The following is a 19,839-nucleotide window of genomic DNA, read 5'->3' as shown; positions in this document are numbered from 1 at the left end:
TCGCGGTTTAGCGAATAACAAAAAGAAAATCACGTGGCACGCTATTCAAAAAACTAAACCGCGCCCTCTGGTGGTTCATCGGCGCCAGTGTTGCCATTGTCTCGGGGATAGCGCTTCAAAAGTACAACATTGGGGAAGCCGTGGTTGGAATGCAACTTGCTGTGGATTGCGATTTACCAGCAAACACACCTCCGTTGTGGATTTTATTGGAAGGTTCGTTGCAGAAATATAACACCAACACCGAAAAGCCATCCTCGCAATCAGTAAACAATAACTGGCTGACAGATTTGGCAGCACTGCCGCCCAACTGTCAACGGCGTGCGTGTGACAGGCTCTGGAGAAAGGTGTATCAAATAGCGAAGTAAAACTATCAGTAACGCCTTCAAAGGCACAAAGCAATCATTTTCATGTTATGGGCGCGGTATCTTTCCAAAAACACGTCGGAAAAGATCGTAATAATAATGTCTACAGCCTGCTAGAGCGCTGAAGCAGGCCCCATAACCGGACGGCCGAGTGTATGTGTGTGTGTTGGTGCGCGCGCAAGTGACGCGCGAATGTGTGTGCGTGTGCGCGCGTGTGTAGCGTGCGCATGACATTCCGTTGCATGAGGTGAGACAGCAGAGGAGGCCCTGGAGAGAAAATTTGGTGCGTGCAGCAGTGGGTCGCATGCCACGGCTTGTAGTTTAGGGGGTAGTAAACAATCATGCCCTAACCCTTCCACCTGGCTCGACCTACACCGTACACACATACACACACACATACATACACAGCACAACACACAACACACAAGAGCACGCGGAAAGTGAACATAATGGTGCATGGTCAGTAGTAGCAGCAGCAGCAGCAAAGTGTGATGTGAAACAAATCAGTCAGTCAGTCAGCCAGCCAGCCAGCCAGCCAGCCAGCGACCAACTGCCGACCAGCAACCCTGTCCCCGGGCCGACAGGCAGGTCCTAGCCCTACCAACCAACCTTAGCCAGGAGCCGGACCGGACCGGACCAACCCAATCAACCAACGAAACCAACCGAACGAAGAGAGAGGGACGAGGTGGCGCCCACGGCAGCGCGCGCGTGAAACGGAATCAGCACGGTGCGTTTTACCCCCCTACTCCCGATATCCCCATTTACCTAGTTAAATGCATACACACACACACACACACACACACACACACACACACAGCCACAGACACACAGGTAAGGTAGCATGGTGAGCTCAATACTCACCGTTCACGGTGTAAAGTTGGCACCCACCCCCCTTCGTCGGTGGTTGTGTCGCGAGGCACCTTCGCCCCCCTTCCCGCCCTCCCATTCTCACGGTGGCGACTCCCCCCCCCCCCCCCCCCCGTCCTCCTGTTCGTCACCACGTTTCGCACGCACTCACTAACATCGACGCAATACGTCGTCGGACTCTGGAACCGCCTTCTGGGCCTGCTTGATTCTAGCTTCCTCTGGCACTGGCAGCCACTACCAGCAGCAGCAGCAGCAGCAGCAACAGGCGAGATGATGCACCGAGGTGTGCGTGGTTCCTGTTGTTTTTGGCAGCAGCAGCACCATCAACAGCAGTAGCAGTAGTAGAAACAGTCCAAGTAGTAGTAGCTGCACCGCTGATCAATACCTAAATGGCCCCTCCGCAGCGAATAGCGGCGGCCCAGCCCGGGTCTACGGGTGCACCGACAGAGAGTGCGGATCATCCAGTCAGCCTCTGATGCCGCCGAGTGGTTCTTACGTTGATTTGTGCTTATTGCGTGTATGTTTGTGCATGCTTGGGTGGACAGCAATCCCGCATGGTGTCGGTTCAACTACACAAAACAATCGAAATCGGCACAGAATACCGTTAGCCCGTACTGCAGTTTCGCGCTGTCATTCGCGCTCTGTCCGGACCGGAGCAACACCCCCGCAGCGGCACGAGCTGCATCAACAAGTCCCCCTCAAAGGTACAGTGTTGTGAACGAAGTCGATCGCCTTAAGAAGATCTGACGGTCGCCTCGCTACGCCTCGCCACACATTCAACATCCTTACGCTACCCCGTCAGCAGATTGGTCGTCATCAGTCAAACAAATAGCAAACGTCATCGGGAGCCGTGTGGAGCGACACGGGCACAAGTGTGTGCGAGCAGGTCTACCGCGTGGGAACCACATTCGTCTGCTGCGTGAGGAAAGCACGAAAACACGTGCGGCCTCCTGCAATCACCAGCAACTGCGGTGACCGGCCGCGTCCAGAAAACAATAGCCGAACCGTTGGTCATTGCATTTAACTAAACGAAAACAAAAAAAACATACAGGAACAATTGCAAGCTGCAGCTGTGCTGCGCACTGCTGCTTGCGAAACAGCTCACACACACACACAAAAAAAGCAAGAACCAAAATTTCCTTACGGGCTTAGTCCGTCCGTGGTGATGCTAATGTAATTTGATTGTGCCGCGCGCTCGCGAGCGATGGGAGACAGGCGTGGAGACCTAGAACCTCCGCACTTTGCACTCAATCATCTCGTGATCGTCGCACGTCATCGCACCACAGTAGACGTGCAAATCATGGGAGCCTGTCATAATGTAATATGTATTTGTTTTTTTGTTTTGTTTTTCGTTTTTTTCTCATCGCATCAGGTCAATCCGACAGGCACCGACCACCTCAGCTCACCCTCTCCTGCATCTCGTGGGATTCCACAGCGTGCACTATTCCCAGCACTTGAAGGTCGAGGCCTCCCGTCGGTAGCGCTGGTGGTTACGTGTTACTGTAGGAGCTGCACGGCCCAACGTGGGTCGCCAGCGTGACGGGCCACCATGGCCGGGGATGGCATCACCTTCATCTTCCAGTTCGGCAACTTGCGCGACATCATCACGGTCGATTCGAGCGCGCTCACACTGAAGCTGCTCAAAGACCTGGCCTGCGAGTTCATCAACAACAAAGTAAGTAATCAACAACAAGGTCCGATCCCACCCACGATACACTGCGCTGCGGCGCGGGGGAACTAACTGGCAATTCGCTGAATTTTTGGGCCATTTGTAGATACCGGGCAATGGATTGAATCGGTTGCCGGAGCGCCTGCTGCTGTTCCGTCATGACTACGACTCGCACAATGTGCTGCAGATGGTGACGGCCGCATCCGATATCGTCGACGAAACGTTGGTTGAGATTGTGCTGACGGCAAACCGTAAGTATCTTTGCGCCCGCGTACTGTACCGCGAGCATTACTCTGTATTCCCTCTGTTCTGTGCCGATGTGCTCCCTTTCAGAAACACTGATACCGCCGACAGTGCCAAGCGGGGTGGGTCAGCAGCAGCTGGGAAGAAACAGTAACAGCGGTCCGGATGAGATTCCGCTCGTCCGACCGCACGCGCTTGCCGTCCATTCGTACAAGGCGCCCACCTTCTGTGACTTTTGCGGCGAGATGCTGTTCGGGCTGGTGCGCCAGGGTCTCAAGTGTGAGGGCTGCGGACTCAATTATCACAAGCGTTGCGTCATCAAAGTGCCAAACAACTGCAGCAGGGTAGAGCACACCGGGGCGCTCCAGCAGCACCAGCAGTCGCAGAATAATGGTAACCGTCGATCGGGCTCGTCTGGTGGCGCCGGTAGCGGTGGTGGTTTGCTGTCCTCGATGACGGCTGCCGTCATGCCGGCCCGTAGCCCATCGGGTGGTTCGAGCAACTCGCTCGCCTCAGACGAGACGGCCGGCGCAGGAACGATGCTGGTAAGAAAAATGCAGCAACTCATGAATGACATTAAGAACTAGAGCAGAGCGTTCTCCGTTTCTCCCGCCAAATTCCAACGAACATTATGCACACGCACACTCATATGCTTGAAATACAGCGACAACAACAAAACGGTAGAAGGGCAAGGCACAATGGTTATCGGATAGTTGAGAGCAAAAGCAAAGAAAGCGAGCAGAAAGTCTGCACTCAGAGCATTCCACATCGAACAAACGATTCCGTCCATCGCATCACTCAAAGACGTGTTGCTAGTGAAACAGCAAGCATGTTTTAGTATTACGCATAAAGTATTGTTACATTCCTAACATGCACACGTACATACCGGATGTTTGCATAAGTGTTTACCGGTTTTGGTTTTGACAAGAATTGACTCCAGCCTTCCTGCGCATTAATTGGCAATTCGACGAACAGTCGAACAATTCACGTCATAAACCTCATACTTGTCGGATTTATTCTTCGAAATCAAATAGAACCATAGAACACCATAAACAAAGTCATTCTTTAACGGCACCTAACAAAATCATTTTACTGGCGATGAAAATTTGAATTGTTTTGGAAAATCTATGCACTACAATCATAGCTTTTGCAATTTTATTTGATAAAAGAAATACTGGCTAATACTTATGCATACTTCTAGTACATACACATATTTTATTTGTTTTTAGTATACAATTTGTATTTCTTTTTCCTATTGTGATTCCAATGGTGGTTTTGTTCTTCCTTTCGGGTAGCATACCGTATAATTTAATTTCTTTTTTCGTTTAAGCATTGATTGTAAAATTGGATTTAGCTCTTGAATTTAAATGGAGACAATAAAATCAATTTGCCTTCAATTTGCATGTTACTTACAAAACACCTAAGCTGGAAGTTTTTTTGTTTGTTTTTTTTTTTAATTTTCAATCGTTTGTTGAAGACTATCCGTTCCGGCAACGATGCTGCTGATAAGTGCCCTACTATCGTTGGTTAATGTTTGGCCCATAACTCTTTGCAGCCATTAAGCTACGCTCACGCTTTCACTACTAGTCTGTAATCTGTTCTCTTCTGTTTTTCTTCTTTCAAACACATACACAATCCACCGTTGCGCGTTCGATAGTACGTTTCTGGTGGCAGTACGACTCGACCGAGCCGATCGCCCTCGCTGACGAACCGCGGTGCCGGTCAACCATTCAAGATCCCGCACAGTTTCTCGATCCACACGTATACCCGGCCAACGGTATGCCAATATTGCAAAAAGTTGCTGCGCGGCCTGTTCAAGCAAGGCGTCCAGTGCCGCGACTGTCACTACAACGCGCACAAGAAGTGCATCGAGAAGGTTCCGAAGGACTGTACTGGCGAGAACACACAGCCACCCGATGCGCACGACGATCGGAGCGTTTCGAGCGATCGGGAGCACAGTGGGACAGGCATGCGAGATGGTGATGCAGAGGATGAGAGCGACCTGGAGGAGCAAAGTGGCCCAGTGCGCTCGATTGGCACCACAAGCGGTCGTTCAGTAGACGACGACGGGAGACCATCGACGCAGGGCAGTTCTTCGCTGAAGCAAAACGGGTCGCCATCGGGAGCGGCACCGGCGTACCATCTGCTCGACCACCATCACGATCACGACCCGGACGACAATCACCGGCTGGAGGTGATCTGCGAGCAATCGCGCCAATCATCTAGCAACTCGTCGTCATCGCCAAGCGCCAACATACCGCTGATGCGCATCGTACAGTCGGTGAAGCACACGAAGCGCCGGGATGGGCGCGCGATGAAGGAGGGCTGGCTCGTGCACTTCACCAACCGCGAACGGGTCGTGAAACGGCACTACTGGCGGCTTGACTCCAAGGCAATCACGCTATTCGTGTCGGATCAGGGCACTAAGTACTACAAGGAGATACCGCTGAACGAGATCCTGGCCGTCGAGACGGCCCGAACGCTGCAAGGCGAGGTGCTGCACTGCTTCGAGATACGCACGGCGACGGTTGAGTACTATGTCGGTCAGGATCCGCTGTACAACGTGAAGCAGAATGGTCCAATGCTGACGCTGCCACCACCGGATAGTGGTGTCGGGGCGTACCTGGCCAAAAGCTGGGAGACGGCGATCCGGCAAGCGCTAATGCCGGTCCAGTCGGCCACGGCCAAGTGCGAGTCACCCGGTGCCGGTGGTGTGACCGAACCCGAGGAGCGCATCACGGACATGAGCCAGCTGTACCAGATATTCCCGGACGAGGTGCTCGGTTCCGGACAGTTTGGCATAGTGTACGGTGGCGTGCACCGGAAGACGCATCGCACAGTTGCGATCAAGGTGATCGACAAGCTGCGCTTTCCTACTAAGCAGGAGGCTCAGTTGAAGAACGAGGTCGCGATCCTGCAGAATCTGTCGCACGCCGGCGTCGTCAATCTGGAGCGCATGTTCGAAACGCTTGAGCGAATCTTCGTCGTGATGGAGAAGCTGAAGGGTGACATGTTGGAGATGATTCTGTCGCATCAGAACGGCCGGTTGAACGAGCGAGTGACTAAGTTTCTCATTACTCAGGTAGAAAGGGGTTCCGCCGCAGAGGGTTTCCGTTTATGGTGCAGAAGATTGCTTACTAACATGCGCGGTGTGTTTCTTTATGTTTGTTTAGATTTTGGTAGCCCTCAAGTATCTGCACAGTCGTAACATCGTCCACTGTGATCTGAAACCCGAGAATGTGCTGCTTTCGTCCGATAACGAGTTCCCGCAGGTGAAGCTGTGTGATTTTGGGTTCGCCCGCATCATCGGCGAAAAGTCGTTCCGGCGATCGGTGGTCGGCACTCCTGCATATCTTGGTACGTAACACGTGGTTTACGGCTAGAGCTCCTAGACTGATCTCTCCTGGTATTTCTCCTTGCGTTACAGCACCGGAGGTGCTGCGCAACAAGGGCTACAATCGCTCACTGGATATGTGGAGTGTTGGAGTGATCATCTACGTCAGTCTGAGCGGCACCTTCCCGTTTAACGAGGACGAGGACATCAATGATCAGATCCAGAACGCTGCTTTCATGTACCCGCCCACACCGTGGAAGGAAATTTCCTCCGACGGTAGGTCGACGACTGTTCTACTAAACCTCTCGCCAGGCCACCACGGACCCCTGTTCGTTCACTTTCCCTTTCTCTCACCTCTCATCCCTCTGCAGCGATCGATCTGATTAACAATCTGCTGCAGGTGAAGCAGCGCAAACGCTTCACGGTGGACAAGAGCCTGCTACACTGCTGGCTGCAAGAGCTGCAGACGTGGAACGATCTGCGAGCGCTAGAGGCACAGGTCGGGCTTCGATACCTCACGCACGAATCGGACGATGCCCGCTGGGCGAGCAACGGTGCCGGTGCCGGTGCCGGTGCGAGTGCGCCCGGCTCTTCAGGTGGCATCCCATGACATCTTCCTCCGGAAGTCCGCTGCATTCACTCACCGGCAACGAATGTACCGGAACGAGCCGGTGACACACCCGAGCCGCTACCATTCATAGAGGAAGTGTCGCCATCAGTGACGAGTGAGCGGTCTAGCCGAGATGCTGGGCTGTGCACCATGACGACGGCGAGTATTTCCGCTCCTACCTACCTGTCGAGCGCACCGACCAAATCAAACGATTCCAGCCACCCTCCCTCGTTGCTGCTGAACGACTTCCGCGGAAAAGTCTACAAATGGGTACGTGGTCGGTTCTGTCGGTTAGTAAAAACCTAGGCAGCAGCAGCGGCGAGCAGTGGTATCGCTCAAATGCAAAATTGATAAACTCCGGCTCATAACGGATTTACATACATAGATACGTACCTACAGAGTGCAGTACTTCGCCTCGGGCAGGTGCTCGACGACACCTCTCCCTCCACGGAAGGTGACAATCTAGAATCTCGTCGCCCACAGCCAGGCGTGCTCAAATCATTTCTTTTCCTTGGAATCATCTTTTACTACTAAAACTACTACTACTTCTAGTTACAAGCACCAATTAGATGCGATAACCAATTTTTACTGGAATCTCACAGAACTGCGAAACACCACAAGCACTCTCCGTGTGAACTGGCGATGCTCATTGAATGGTGCACCAGGTATTAATTACAATCGCACAAGCAGCGTGGATTCTTTACACGCGCTGGTGTGTACGTATTTTGGACTGAACTCAACCAGTAGCGAGCGAGTCGCGTCAAAACGGTACTAATAATGGAACGGCATTTCACAGTGCGTCTACGCACGCCCGAAACTACTCGAAGGACTCGCTAACTATGGCACCGACACAACGAAACGGTTTCTCAACCCTTTTATGAGCTGGGGTTTTTGTGACTTTTTTTTTCATTTCGCGTATTTTATTGTTAATAGATATTTTTAGTGAACTGCTACACCCACAAACATACACACTAGGAAAGGCATGCTAGAGCTCTTCTCAGTCCCTGCACTTCTCCTTTGCCCCTTGTTTAACATTGAACGTACTGATCGATACTCCAAAATTTAGTGATTTTATCGGAGTAACAAATGGCAGCAAAAACCCACACCCACACACATACCCAAATACACATAACTACGACGCCAAAGGCGTCAAACATGGTGGCCAAATTCAGGCGGGTAACGCATCAATACACGCACAAAGCCGTTGCAGGCAGCGCAGCCACGGCGGGGCATCAGCTCTAGAGGATGCCGGTTGCGTTGAAATGCTGCGGAATCTATGTTAGGAGCATAAGTAACTTAAGCTAACTATATAAATTCTAAGATGAACACCTTTACGTGGGAGAGGGAGGGAGGGGGGACGGGGCACCGGATGCGCCATTCGGATGCGATGTGTGGTGCCGTTTTCGGCCAGCCGGCCGGCCGGAACTATCGCTGTATTAATTAACGAATGTGATTGTTTATGCAGATTCCATTACTTTACTTACGTACTACCAACCTGGTTGTTATTTTATACATTCCCTCACACACCTCTACCGCCCGCCGTCCCAATATTTCCACACATTCGCCGCACGCATCCTTGTTCTAATGTTGATCGTTTTACGTTACATCCTTACTATCCCAATAATAGAACCGTTGTGCGAAAGGAAAAAGGAAGAAGGATGGAAAGTGAGAAAGAGAGAGAGAGAGAGAAAGAGAGAGAGAGAGAGAGAGAGAGAGAGAGAGAGAAAAATGTGCGTGTCGATGCGCTCCGTTCTGTAAATTCCTCTGTCTGCTCTCAAACACACACTGTACACTGAGACAAAATTTTCAAGTGCCTATAAACACACAATCGAGCGGCGGAATCCCGGTGCTGAGTGAGCTCGCCACGTGTGCTAGCAGCGTTACCGCGTTTCCTCGTCGCCGCGTATCGTCTAGCTAGCTAGCAGCGTAAGAGCTAAAGTACGGCCGCCCGTGCGTATGCGTCTTAGCAGGTAGTATAAAAACCGGCATTAGTAGTAGACGAAGAAAAAGTTGATGATGAAGATGATGGTGATGAAAATGACGATGACGAAGCAGAGGAAGCAGCTTTAGCTATCGTGTATGTACTCACTCACGTCACGCACTCTCGCACGCACGCACGCTCTCACGCATACGTACGCATACCTATCACTTGGATACCTCACGTTAACAGCGTCCTCGCTATCGCTTTGCATGTACTCGTAAGTGTCCCATCCCAATCTCCCTGAATCCAAAACGAGAGGACGTGTGGATAAAGATAAAGAAAACTCAAATGGCGTTGGCAAATGGGGAGGGGTAGCGTCGAGTAGTCACGAAAATATCGGAGATCGAACAACAGTAACAGCGAGGGCGAAAGCAATAGCCCCTCATCCCAACAGATACATTTGCTCATTTGATGAAACGCTCCCCGAAAATTGTGGACAACAAAGGATAGACTAACCCACGGACATGTCCCAGAAATAATGCGCACAACGTAGAAGTAGTAGTAGTAGTAAAAAAAAAAACAAACAAGTCCATACGGCGGATCTGGAAGTATCCCAAACGCACAACAAAACCCTCTGCAAATGTAACTTAATTATTTGTTTAACAACATTACGGTAAATTCGGGAAGTGGAGGGTAGGCAGCTAGAGATGGTGCAAAAGCAAGCAGCAAGAGAAGTAAAGGGAAAGGGGGTGTTGATGGCTGATGAGATGTTCAAATCACGTATCGCATCACACCGCCGCACTTTTGCCCGCGGAATGTGGCCCGCGACCAAAGCCCCAGTAAGCTCTACGATAACGCACCTGTAACGAATTGCTAGGGATGCTGTGTCTGATCTGAGCGGAACGATCGCAACATTACCGGGAAAAGGGAGGGGGAAAAAAACGGAACAACAATGAACGCATAAACTCACACTCATACTCTTCCATCTAAAATTAAAAAAAGGGATCGTACATTTTATTTTCCAACTAGACGGTAATAAAGGATGAAGAAGAAGAAGAAGGAACAGGAATATGAAGAAGGATATTTTAAAATATCGGAGTGAGAAGAACTTGGAATAAACTGAAGCTGCTCTCAACACTCGCTAGTGTAGTATTTGTCTCTACTACTGTTTGCTGAACGGTGTCGAGGGTGGAGGAAGGAGGAGGAGGGGAAGGGTGTTTATGGGATCGGGTGGATGCGGGGTAGGGGAATTGGGCGGTTGTATATTTCCCTATACTCCTCACTAAACCCCGACCGCCGACGATCTTGCCGCACCCCCCCCCCCCCCCCCCGCCCTTCGGGACCTGTGAGTTCTGCACAGGGGTATGGAGAGGGAGAGGGAGAGGAATGATCTGAGGGGCCAGGATTCTCATGCTGGCGTACTACTGCTGCTGCACGCACCGTCGTGTACTACTGCTTCAGCGCGAACCGCGACCGGCCGAGGCGCCCGATCAGCGACTTGGCGCCCGTACCACTCGCCTCCTCGGTGCCCTGTTGCTCTCCACCCTGCTGTTGCTGCTGCTCCGACTCGGTGTCCCGGCGGGCCGCCCCGCTACCGAAGCGCCGCTTGTTGGATGCTGATGAGGGAGAAGAGAACGATGCATGAGCCAAAAGGGTGTTTTTCGAAGTGGCGAGTCGAGGAAGGAGGAAAATCGGAAAGAAAAAGACAGAGAGAGAGAGAGAGATAGACAGGCGCGGAGAGAGATAGAAGAGAGAGAGAAAGAGAGAGAGAGAGAAAAATAATAGAAGAATAGATAGAGAGAGAATATGTTGAATGAAAAACGACAAGAAATGGAAGAACTTCGATAGGATCTGCGCCCTGTTCCATGAAAAGCCCCTATCCTACCCCTAAGTCGGGGTAGTAGAGCAAGGCTAAGGTGCCTTTCGTAATGGAGCCGCTTTGAAGAGAGCTCGTCACGTAGCTTTCTGATGTCATTCACACTAAAGGATAGCCAGGACGCTCCTGGCTATAGTGCCTGTACTTAGTACTTAGTACCAAGCACTACGCAAAAGCCAAACGAACGATGGCCACATTCTTATCGGTCTCGTGGTGAAGCAGTAGTAGCCACAGAGTAAAGAAGTCATAATAAAAAAGAGAGATAAGAGAGAACGAGAGCAATAGAGAGAGAGATAGAGAGAGAGAGAGAGAGAGAGAGAGAGAGAGAGAGAGAAAGAGAGAGAGAGAGAGAGAGAGAGAGAGAGAGCAAGAGGTAATCGTAAGAATGATTATTGGTTTTAATTACGTTTCGTGAAGGAAAATACTATATTATCTGCAATTTTACCGATTGCGGGAGCTTTCGCGGGTTTGCTGGCGGCGGCGGCGGTTGCGGCCTGCACCGCCGGCACCTCCTCATCGTCGTACGTCTTCTCCTTCGGCAGCGCTACTCCCAACCACCCAAACCACACGCACGCACGCACGCACGCACGCAAGAGAGAAAGAAAGAAAGAGAAAAAGAGAAAAGATAAACAAAAGAACGATCGTATGCGACGCAAGCAGCAGCAGCAGCAGCAGCAACACCACCACCACCAGGTTGTTCACGGCGCTCAAAACCCATTGCTCAAGGTTTCATTTGACCCACATCGAAACCACCCTCTCGACCCCCCCTCGCCGGTGGCTTTCCTCCATCCAGTCCCGTTCTACATTCCAGCGGCTACATCTCCTTCTCTCTCTCTCTCTCTCTCTCTCTCTTTCGCCCCTGTTCGCAGGGTTGGGGTTTGGAACGGGAAGGGAAAGGGGAGAGGGAGGGTTTCGCCACTTGTCGGATAATCCCCCAACGGAACACCACACCCTGTGCCAAAAGCAGCGCGGGGGTGGGCGAACGAGCGATCGGCGCTCGGCGTTGGAATCAAATTGGAATCCCCCCAAAAATGGCGAATCCGGGGCGGGTTTGTTGTGTGTGTGTGTTTTTTTTTCTTGTTGTTTTCGGTTCGTTACCTCCATCTGTCTTCGTGTGTGTGTGTGTATGTGTGTGTATCGTGTTGGTAGTCTGACTCCGGGTCTCTCTGTGTGTCTCTGAGCCGGCTGAGAGGTAATTGCAATCGAGGGGTTCGCAAGAGGAGGCCGTTTTGGAGGGGGAGGGGGGAAACTTTGTTGGAACCGGTTCCTCCGACCTCCCCCGGTAGGGAGAGTAAAAGAAGAGAAAGAGAAAAAAATAAGAGAGAGAGAGAGAGAGAGAGAGAGAGAGAGATAAAGAGAGAATCAAGGAACAGCGAAGGGACCGGGGTGAGGGAGAGGATAGTTATCATCAATGAATCGATTCGACGCTCGTCGTCGTCGTCGTCGTCGTCGTGGTCACAGTTCGCTCGGGTGGAGCTGAAGGACGCAGCCGGCCTGCCTGCCTGCCTGCATGCCTGCCCAGCCTTACCACACCTTAACACACACATACACACACACACACACACCAAACCAGCGAGAACCGGTCCGGTGGCGCGGTTGCGCGGCCAGGCCAGATCAGACCAGACCACGCCAGACCAGGCCAGACCAGAGCCAGTCACCCAGCCAGCCAGCCAGCCAGCCAGCTGCGCGGCGCTCAAGAGTTGTGCAAGTCGGTCACACACCACACCACGCGACTCTCCGGCCGGCCGTTCACTTTTCCGCCGAACGTTTGTTTCAAACCCGAATGCAACGCGCGCGTTGACGCGCCCGTGTGTGTGTGTGTGTGTGTGTGCGGGGGTCTCCCAGGCGGCACTTACCGGCGGCCGACGGCTTGCTGTTCTTCGACTCCTGGCGCCGCTTCTTGAGGGCGGTCAGCAGATCGTCGTTGCTGCGGAACGGGCGGATACTGGGCCGGATTTTTTTCGGGGCCTCCGTCGTGGTGGTCGTCGTCGTCACCGGTTCACCACCACCACCGTCGGCACCGTCCGCACCCGCCTCACCCTTGCCCTCGTCGTAGTTGTCCGCGTACTCGTCCTGCAACGGAGATCACAAGTCACACAGATAGACAAGACAAGTCACGGGCTGGTTCCTGGACCTGTGTGAAACGGGACTCTTACCTCGGCATAATCGGGCGATGCGGTCGTCGTGGTGGTGCTGGTGGTGGTCGGTGTCGTGCGGCCGAGCGGTCGGCCAACGTTGCCCCGCCGGAGCAGCAGACTGTTGCGGTTCGCTTTGGCCGGATCCGGTTCGGACTGTGGGTACGCCCGGCTACCGACGGTGAGGACCGCGAGCAGCACCACCACTACCACCGTCACCTGCGAGTACGTCACACTGTGGCGATGAGAAATAGAACGAGAAGATGAAGAAGAAGAAGAAGAGAATGAGAAACCTGGGGAGACAGGTGCACTGGTTATCGACGAAGGTCGACGTCCATTTTGGTCCACAAAAGGGAAGCGGAAGTGAAGGCCACGCTTCAACCCCCTTCAAGAACACCTTCACCCCCCCCCCCCCCTTAACGGCGTCTTGAACTTGATTTCAAGAGTATGCGCGTGTGTGTGTGTGTGTGTGCCGAGGAATTGGATGGATACGACGGATGGCGGCGGAACCGACCTTGTGAACCGTCAACTACCGTTAGAACGGTTCTCGTGGAATCGTGATCACTCAACTGTAACGGCGACACATTTAAGCAAAGAAGAAGGAAAAAAAATCAACCCCAGCGAGCGAGCGAACGGCCGCGAGTCCCTCTCCACTACCACCACCACCACCACCACCACCACCATCACTATTACGCGCTCAAGCGAGTAGGCTGAGAAAGGCGGAACACACGCCGCAACACACGGCGGGGCCCGGGCATGGTGGTCTCTGGTATTAGAATGTTGCTTCATCGCGATCACCGCCAAGGCACGCCAAGGGAGGCGATCCGATCGCGGGTACGACGATCGATCGATCGCGGCAGAGAGAGAGAGAGTGAGCCCCTTGGAGGGGAAGAGAGGGGAAGGGGGATCTGTGCAAAATGTCGTCACCTTTTGACACGGCTACGGCTGCTGCACGATCTGCTGGCGCTGTTGCTGCTACTACCAGAGGCTCCATCCACAACGCCACAAATGTCAGATGCCGCCCCGAGTGCCGCCCCGAGAACGCCCCCAAAACACACACACACACACACACACACACACAGACAAAACATCGCGTCTGCATCTCGAGGCGCACTCCCCTGCTGCTGCTGTTACTACTACTGCGCAGACCTAACCTCAATCTACTTACATATGATTAACCAGTGCTGCTGCTGCTGCTGCTGCTGCTACTACTGCAGCAGCGCCATGGCAGGACGGTTCTCGCTTGTATCTGCTTGCAATTGTATGGCAATAGTAGCAGTAGCTGTTGCCCAGCAGCAGCAGCAGCAGCAGCAGCAGCAGCACGCGACCTGCTGCTGCTGCTACTGCTGCTGCAACACTTTCTTTCCGCATTCGTCAGAAAAGCCTCCGCGTTAGTAGCGCGGTTTTGTTGCAACAAGACGACGGTATTAGTGCCGCCCAAGCTAGCACCGAGCAGCGACTACTGCTACTACTGCTACTACTGCTACTACTGCTACTACTGCTGCTCAATGTCTGTCGTCGACCGACGAAAAGGGGCGGTAGGTTGTGTATTCTTGTGGGATGACACCTCACGGGTGCAGCCTCACGCCTAAGGACGGAGGTGCACGAACGTCTGGGCAACCTGGAGCAAGGGGGGGCCGTGACGTGACGGTGCGCGATCCCGTCACTTTGGAGGCCGCCAATCGTCTCCCTTCATCCCTCTCTCCCTCCCTTCTTCTCTCACGCTCCTGCACCCTTAGCTGAAGCTGAAGCCATGGCAACGAGGGGGGTGTGTGGTGGTGGTGGTGGTGGCTATAGATCTTGTGCAACTGCAACCCAGCCAGCAGCTGCCTGCGACCTATGGTTCCCCTCGCTTACTCCCGATCTCTATCCACGGTCTCACCCCTTTTTGCCTAGAGCCCTAGGGGGTGCCTTTAGGCCTTTATCAACCCCGTCCGTTCAACCCTAAACGGCGGGGAGTATCCCCGGGGGGAGTCTAGTGTTCGGATAGCAAAAGGATGCTTACGTTTTTGGCAGCTGCATTCTATGGCCGGCGGTCTCTGTGTTGGTTGTGGGGTTTTTTTTTCTTTTGCTGTTTTTGGCGCTACGCGCTATAGCTCGTTGTCACCTTCTCCTTCCTTTCGACGTTCGACTTCCCGTCCTGGGTGGGTGGGTGGATGGATGATGGGTGGCAGGAAAGCTGGAGGCGATATACACAGGATAATAGGAGTTGAATGAATGAAACTGATGCGGAGGAGCTTCACTGGACAACACATATTATCAGAGGGACACTGCTGCTGGGTTACTGGCTTGTCTGTATGTCTGCATTGTCTGTGCCCGCGATGGCGCGATCCTATCCGCTACTATCTCTCAAACGCGTGCTCGCGCACACACACACACACACATACACAGGCGAACCGCTGTCCTTAGGATGTGCTCGTCTCGCTTGACGAAGACAACACGAGCACACGGGCACACGCGCCCCTACACGGCAAACACCCACACATACACACGCACGCACCTCAGTTTGAGTGTCCTGGCGTGGCGCTCGTTGGCCTACTGGTTCCGGAGCAGCTTGATTGCGCAATGTTTGTCAGCGTCGTCGTCGTCGTCGTGCGCGCGCTGCTAGCGTTGATTGGAAGGGTTTTGGGTGTAAGCGGAGTCACTCAGGGCTTAGTTGAGCAGCGACGCCCGCACCAAAGGACAGCACCGCACTATCTCGCACACACTCGGACACACCACTTGCTACTAGACACACACACTAGAGACAGACACACACGAGACACAGCCGTGCAAGCGCGCAACAGCGAGCGATAAAAGTTTGGACGACAAAAAGCGACACTTACTACTCTCGAGAATCCCTGCAGAGCTGGCCGACTATAGGTGTGTGTGTGTGTGTGTACCCGGTTTTGCCGTCGTCGTCAGTCGAGTTTGATTTATTTTGGAGCGCGGAGCGTCGGGGCGCTGCTGCTGCTGCTGCTGCTGCACACGTTCGTACCGGTCCAAACGTCGGCTACGAATGGTGCGCTCGGTGCGCGCTTGGCATCCTGCTAGGCCGGGCCTCGGCGCCTCGCGTGCGCGCGCCTCGATCTCTTCACCTACCTCACCTTCCTCCCCCGCACGCCTTCTCTACCACCCCTTCTCTCTTTTCTACACGCTTACGCTTGCAGAGAGCACGGCCGGGCTCTCTCTCTCTCTCTCTCTCTCTCTCTCTCTCTCTCTCTCTCTCTCTCTCTCTCTCTTTCTCTTTCTCGCTCTCTCGATCGCTCCTCGGTATACGTGCAGAGTGGAGCCTCCATAGGGGTGTAAGGATGAGGGAAGGGGGAGGGGGGAAGATTGATGCGTGACGTCGTCGTCGTCGTCGCCGTCGTTGCCGTCGTCGTCGGTTCCGTCACGTCAAGTCAAGTTCAACTGGCCGATTAACACCACCCAAAAACAAACCCCCACCCCCCCCCCCCCGGCTCGCACTGGTTTTTCCCAACACCGGGGGAAATTCCAACACGGGGGGGTTGGTTACCCCCTTCCTCCTTCTTCGCCCTCGGGGGTCCGAGCGAACCACTCCTCTCTCCACTCGGAAATCGCTCAACAGTTGCTGCAGTGCAGTGCAGGTAGAAGACTCCCTGGGAATCGTGGGAAAAGCCGTTTCGGTTAAGGGCTCCCACAGCGCAGGGAGGTGGGGGGTGGGGGTGCGAGTTTTCGGGATTGGAACCCCTCCGCATCCCCCTTCCTGCTATCCCACTGTCCCGGATTTTTATTTTTTTGGGGGGTGAAATAGAAACCCCCAGATGGGGTGTGAGATGATCAATGGGGAGGCTGGCAACGACGACTGGCAGGCAGGCCAGTTTTCGAAATGTCACACATTTCGTGATGCGCGTGATGTGCGCGCCGGCAGCCAGGCGCACCGTGATGGCCACGGCCCCAAACAGATTTCGCAGCAAATCTTCCATCCCCGCACCTCCTTCTCGGTGGCCTCGTGTAAGGGTGGGGGTTGGGGATGTACTAAGGGGATCGATCGATAGGATCGTGCGGTTAGTTTTTTTTTTTGTTTTGTTTTGCGCAATTGTTGTTGTTGCTGCTGCTGCTGCTGCTGCTGCGATCGCCCGGGTTGCATCACAGGTTGCACCCCCTCGGCGACGGGGGTGGGGGGGGCTAAGGTCAACCAAAAAACCACCACCACAACAACCCGTCTCACCTTTAAGGCCCTCATCGTTGCTGGTGGTGGTGTTGTTGGGAAAGCTGGAAATGGTAAGCCTTTTTGGAGATGCGCGCCATGTTGCTGTCATGCGCGAGGGTGGAAAAGAGGGAGGGGGCCGGGGGAGTTGGCAAAATCACTTTCGAAATCCTCGACCGGGGAGACGGGATCCTGGGCCAGCTGGCCGACCATTTCCCGGCTCGGTTCCATGATTCTCCGTCCTTCCCTCCTCCTGCTCCTGCTCCGGGACATAGTTCTTTCCCAGGTTCCTTGTAGGACCCTGAGGCTCACCCTGAGCTGAGGTCAGCCAGCTTTTTGCAACCCCCGAAAAAAAAACTCCCCCCAGCAACAACAACAACGATAACAACAAACGGTGAAGGGGGGCTTTGTTCGAAAGGGGTTGCCCTGCGCGGCCTGCCGGTTCCCCCGGTCCCGCTTCCGGTATCGATGAACCGCAAACACTTTTACTTCCGCGTGTGTGTGTGTGTGTGTGTGTGTGTGCGTGACTAGGTGCGTGCGTGCGTGCTTGCTTGCTATATAGGTTGGGCCATGGGTCTGTGGAGGACCGGAGTTATTGCAGCTCTTGCATACCTTGCTGCTCCTTGGCGTTTCGGGCACCAAGATCCGCAAAGGCATCCGAAATGCCTCGTCGCCAATGGCCGCCAGTTCGCGTTCGCAATCGATCGATCGATCGAATCAATAGGAATGAAGAGGTGGTGGATAAGGTGCGCGAGAGAGCGGGGTTTGGTGGAAGGTGAAATGATTCAAGCATCATGTAATATGCGAAGCGAAAATTGCTTCACTCAAAGTGAAAGGAGAAGAAGGCAGAGGAAGAGGTGGAGGAGTACAAGGAGGAGGAGGAGGAGGAGGAGGAGGAGGAGGAGGAGGAGAAGAGTGGCCCTCGCGCTCAGCATCTGGCTCGTGCCTTTCTGGCTTTGTATGTTCGAGAGAGAGAGAGAGAGCGTGTGAGAGAAAAGGCAAAGGGGTGAGAGGGGTTGTTACAAGCGAGGGGAAGTGGGGAACTGTCTCATAGCAGCGCAGCGCAGCGCAGCGCAGCGCAGTGGTGAGAGTAGCAGCAGCATCACAAAGCACTCTAAACAATCCTTACGTTTCCAATCAAAGACCCCGGGCCCCAACCTTTTTTTTTTGTCCGGATCGATCAGATATCTCCAACACCCCAAGGGGCACAGCTTGGGGATGGGGGATGGTGATGAGCTTTTTCCGTTTTCCTTTACCACGATGCGCCGATCATGATGATCATGATGATGATGAGGATGATGATGATGATGAGGATGGCAGGAGCACCACCACCACCAGCGAGCCCACCAACCGTAACACCGCACGTCCTGAAGGTCAGGACGGCCAGGCGGTGTTTAGGTGAAAGCGAAAGCACACAATGTGGCCTTCGCCATCACCCCCCGGGCCCCGAGCCCCAGGCCTCAGACCGCGCCAGCATACAGCATCCGAGCGTTATTAACAGACCGATGATGCAGATATCGCGTTGCAGATCGATTCGTTCGATTTCGACTTGACCATGGGACCATCGTCGTCGTCGTCGTCGTCGTCGTCGTCGTCGTCGTCGTCGTCGTCGTCGTCGTCGTCGTCGAGGCGGAAGAGGACGACGCCGATGGTGGTGGCGAGATGGCGAACCAAGGGAAGGGGGTGAGGGGATGAGGGAAGGGGGTGTAAAACTAGTTTCGCTCTCTCGACTCGAGCCTGACCTTCTTATGGTGGTGTCCTGTGGTCGCCATGACGGCCATGGAGTACACCCCTGCCCCTGTCCCTGGCACCCACATCCCCCTGCGGATGGCAAGCTCTCCTTGACAGACACACACCACAAGACGGAAGCCACCCCACCCGGAACAGGACATCGGACTAAGGGATATAGCAAGAAACAGCGCGAATGAACGAGCGAGAGAGAGAGAGAGAGAAAGAGAGAGAGAGAGAGAGAAAGAGAGAGAGAGAAAGAGAGAACCCAGCTAGAGATACGGCAAAAAAGGGGCATTAACCACGCGAGTCACGCCACAGTCACGCGAGTCACCCTCCGAAGGCTCCGAAAAAAAAAACCAACAACCGATTCCAGGCACGTCGTCGTCAACGGCGACGACGACGAGGCTAGAGACCGTGGATTCCCTCGCTCCAGTTTTATTTTTTTGTTAGCCTTTCTTTCCCTCGTGGTTTTTTTTGTTGTTGTTGTGCGTGTCTTGTGGAACTGCTTGGTTCGTGGTTTAAATATGGAGATTAGCGACGCGCGCATCATCCGCAGCCCGGTGCCTGCTGGGTTGCAATCGCATCCCACGCCAACCGTCGACGGCTGCGTGGCGCGACTGCGACTGCGACTGCGGCGGGTGATTCCGGAATGCGCCCGGAATACGGTACGATACGGCGATAGCTTTCACAACACCTCTCTCGCGTACCAATAGGCAGCGCTGCGCGAAACAAAAATAAAAGAGAGAGAAAGAGAGAGCACAGCGTAGTGTTACTCAACGAGCGCGCGCGTGCGCAAAGGTGACGCCAGCCCGTGGGCTGCGTAGGTGCATCCGAATCCGGATTCCGTCCGGCACCATAACCTTACTATTATGATTGGGATTGTTGCGGCGTTGCTGTTGCTGCTGCTGCTGCTGCTGCATTCGGCTCCCGAATTGTGATTG

The 19,839-nt window shown here is 53.7% G+C and overlaps 2 protein-coding genes across 6 annotated transcripts; one reads left to right on the top strand and one right to left on the bottom strand.

Moving 5' to 3' along the window:
- Positions 1-611: 611 nt before the first annotated feature.
- Positions 612-9,657, top strand: LOC125957112 (serine/threonine-protein kinase D3). 2 transcript variants are annotated; one of them, XM_049689560.1, is made up of 8 exons: positions 612-1,089; positions 2,602-2,904; positions 3,005-3,149; positions 3,232-3,686; positions 4,799-6,223; positions 6,315-6,498; positions 6,569-6,751; positions 6,847-9,657. In XM_049689560.1, exons 2-8 carry the CDS (start codon positions 2,779-2,781, stop codon positions 7,083-7,085), a joined length of 2,757 nt encoding a protein of 918 aa, XP_049545517.1. In that variant the 5' UTR covers positions 612-1,089; positions 2,602-2,778; the 3' UTR covers positions 7,086-9,657. The 2 variants fall into 2 exon arrangements, with proteins under 2 accessions (XP_049545517.1, XP_049545525.1); XM_049689568.1 differs by lacking the exon at positions 612-1,089 and adding an exon at positions 1,442-1,933.
- A 324-nt stretch (positions 9,658-9,981) lies between these two features.
- LOC125957311 (AF4/FMR2 family member lilli) lies at positions 9,982-16,027 on the bottom strand. Of its 4 annotated transcripts, none has more exons than XM_049689933.1 (6): positions 15,843-16,027; positions 15,023-15,196; positions 13,039-13,252; positions 12,739-12,955; positions 11,289-11,426; positions 9,982-10,622 (listed from the first exon to the last, which is right to left on the bottom strand). In XM_049689933.1, exons 2-6 carry the CDS (start codon positions 15,037-15,039, stop codon positions 10,456-10,458), a joined length of 753 nt encoding a protein of 250 aa, XP_049545890.1. In that variant the 5' UTR covers positions 15,040-15,196; positions 15,843-16,027; the 3' UTR covers positions 9,982-10,455. The 4 variants fall into 4 exon arrangements, with proteins under 4 accessions (XP_049545890.1, XP_049545915.1, XP_049545908.1 ...); XM_049689958.1 differs by having other exon boundaries at positions 11,328-11,426; XM_049689951.1 differs by having other exon boundaries at positions 15,900-16,003.
- Between the last annotated feature and the right edge of the window lie 3,812 nt (positions 16,028-19,839).

Source organism: Anopheles darlingi, chromosome X (assembly GCF_943734745.1).
Source record: "Anopheles darlingi chromosome X, idAnoDarlMG_H_01, whole genome shotgun sequence".
Classification (NCBI taxonomy): domain Eukaryota; kingdom Metazoa; phylum Arthropoda; class Insecta; order Diptera; family Culicidae; genus Anopheles; species Anopheles darlingi.
This window is presented reverse-complemented; position numbering and strand designations above follow the sequence as displayed.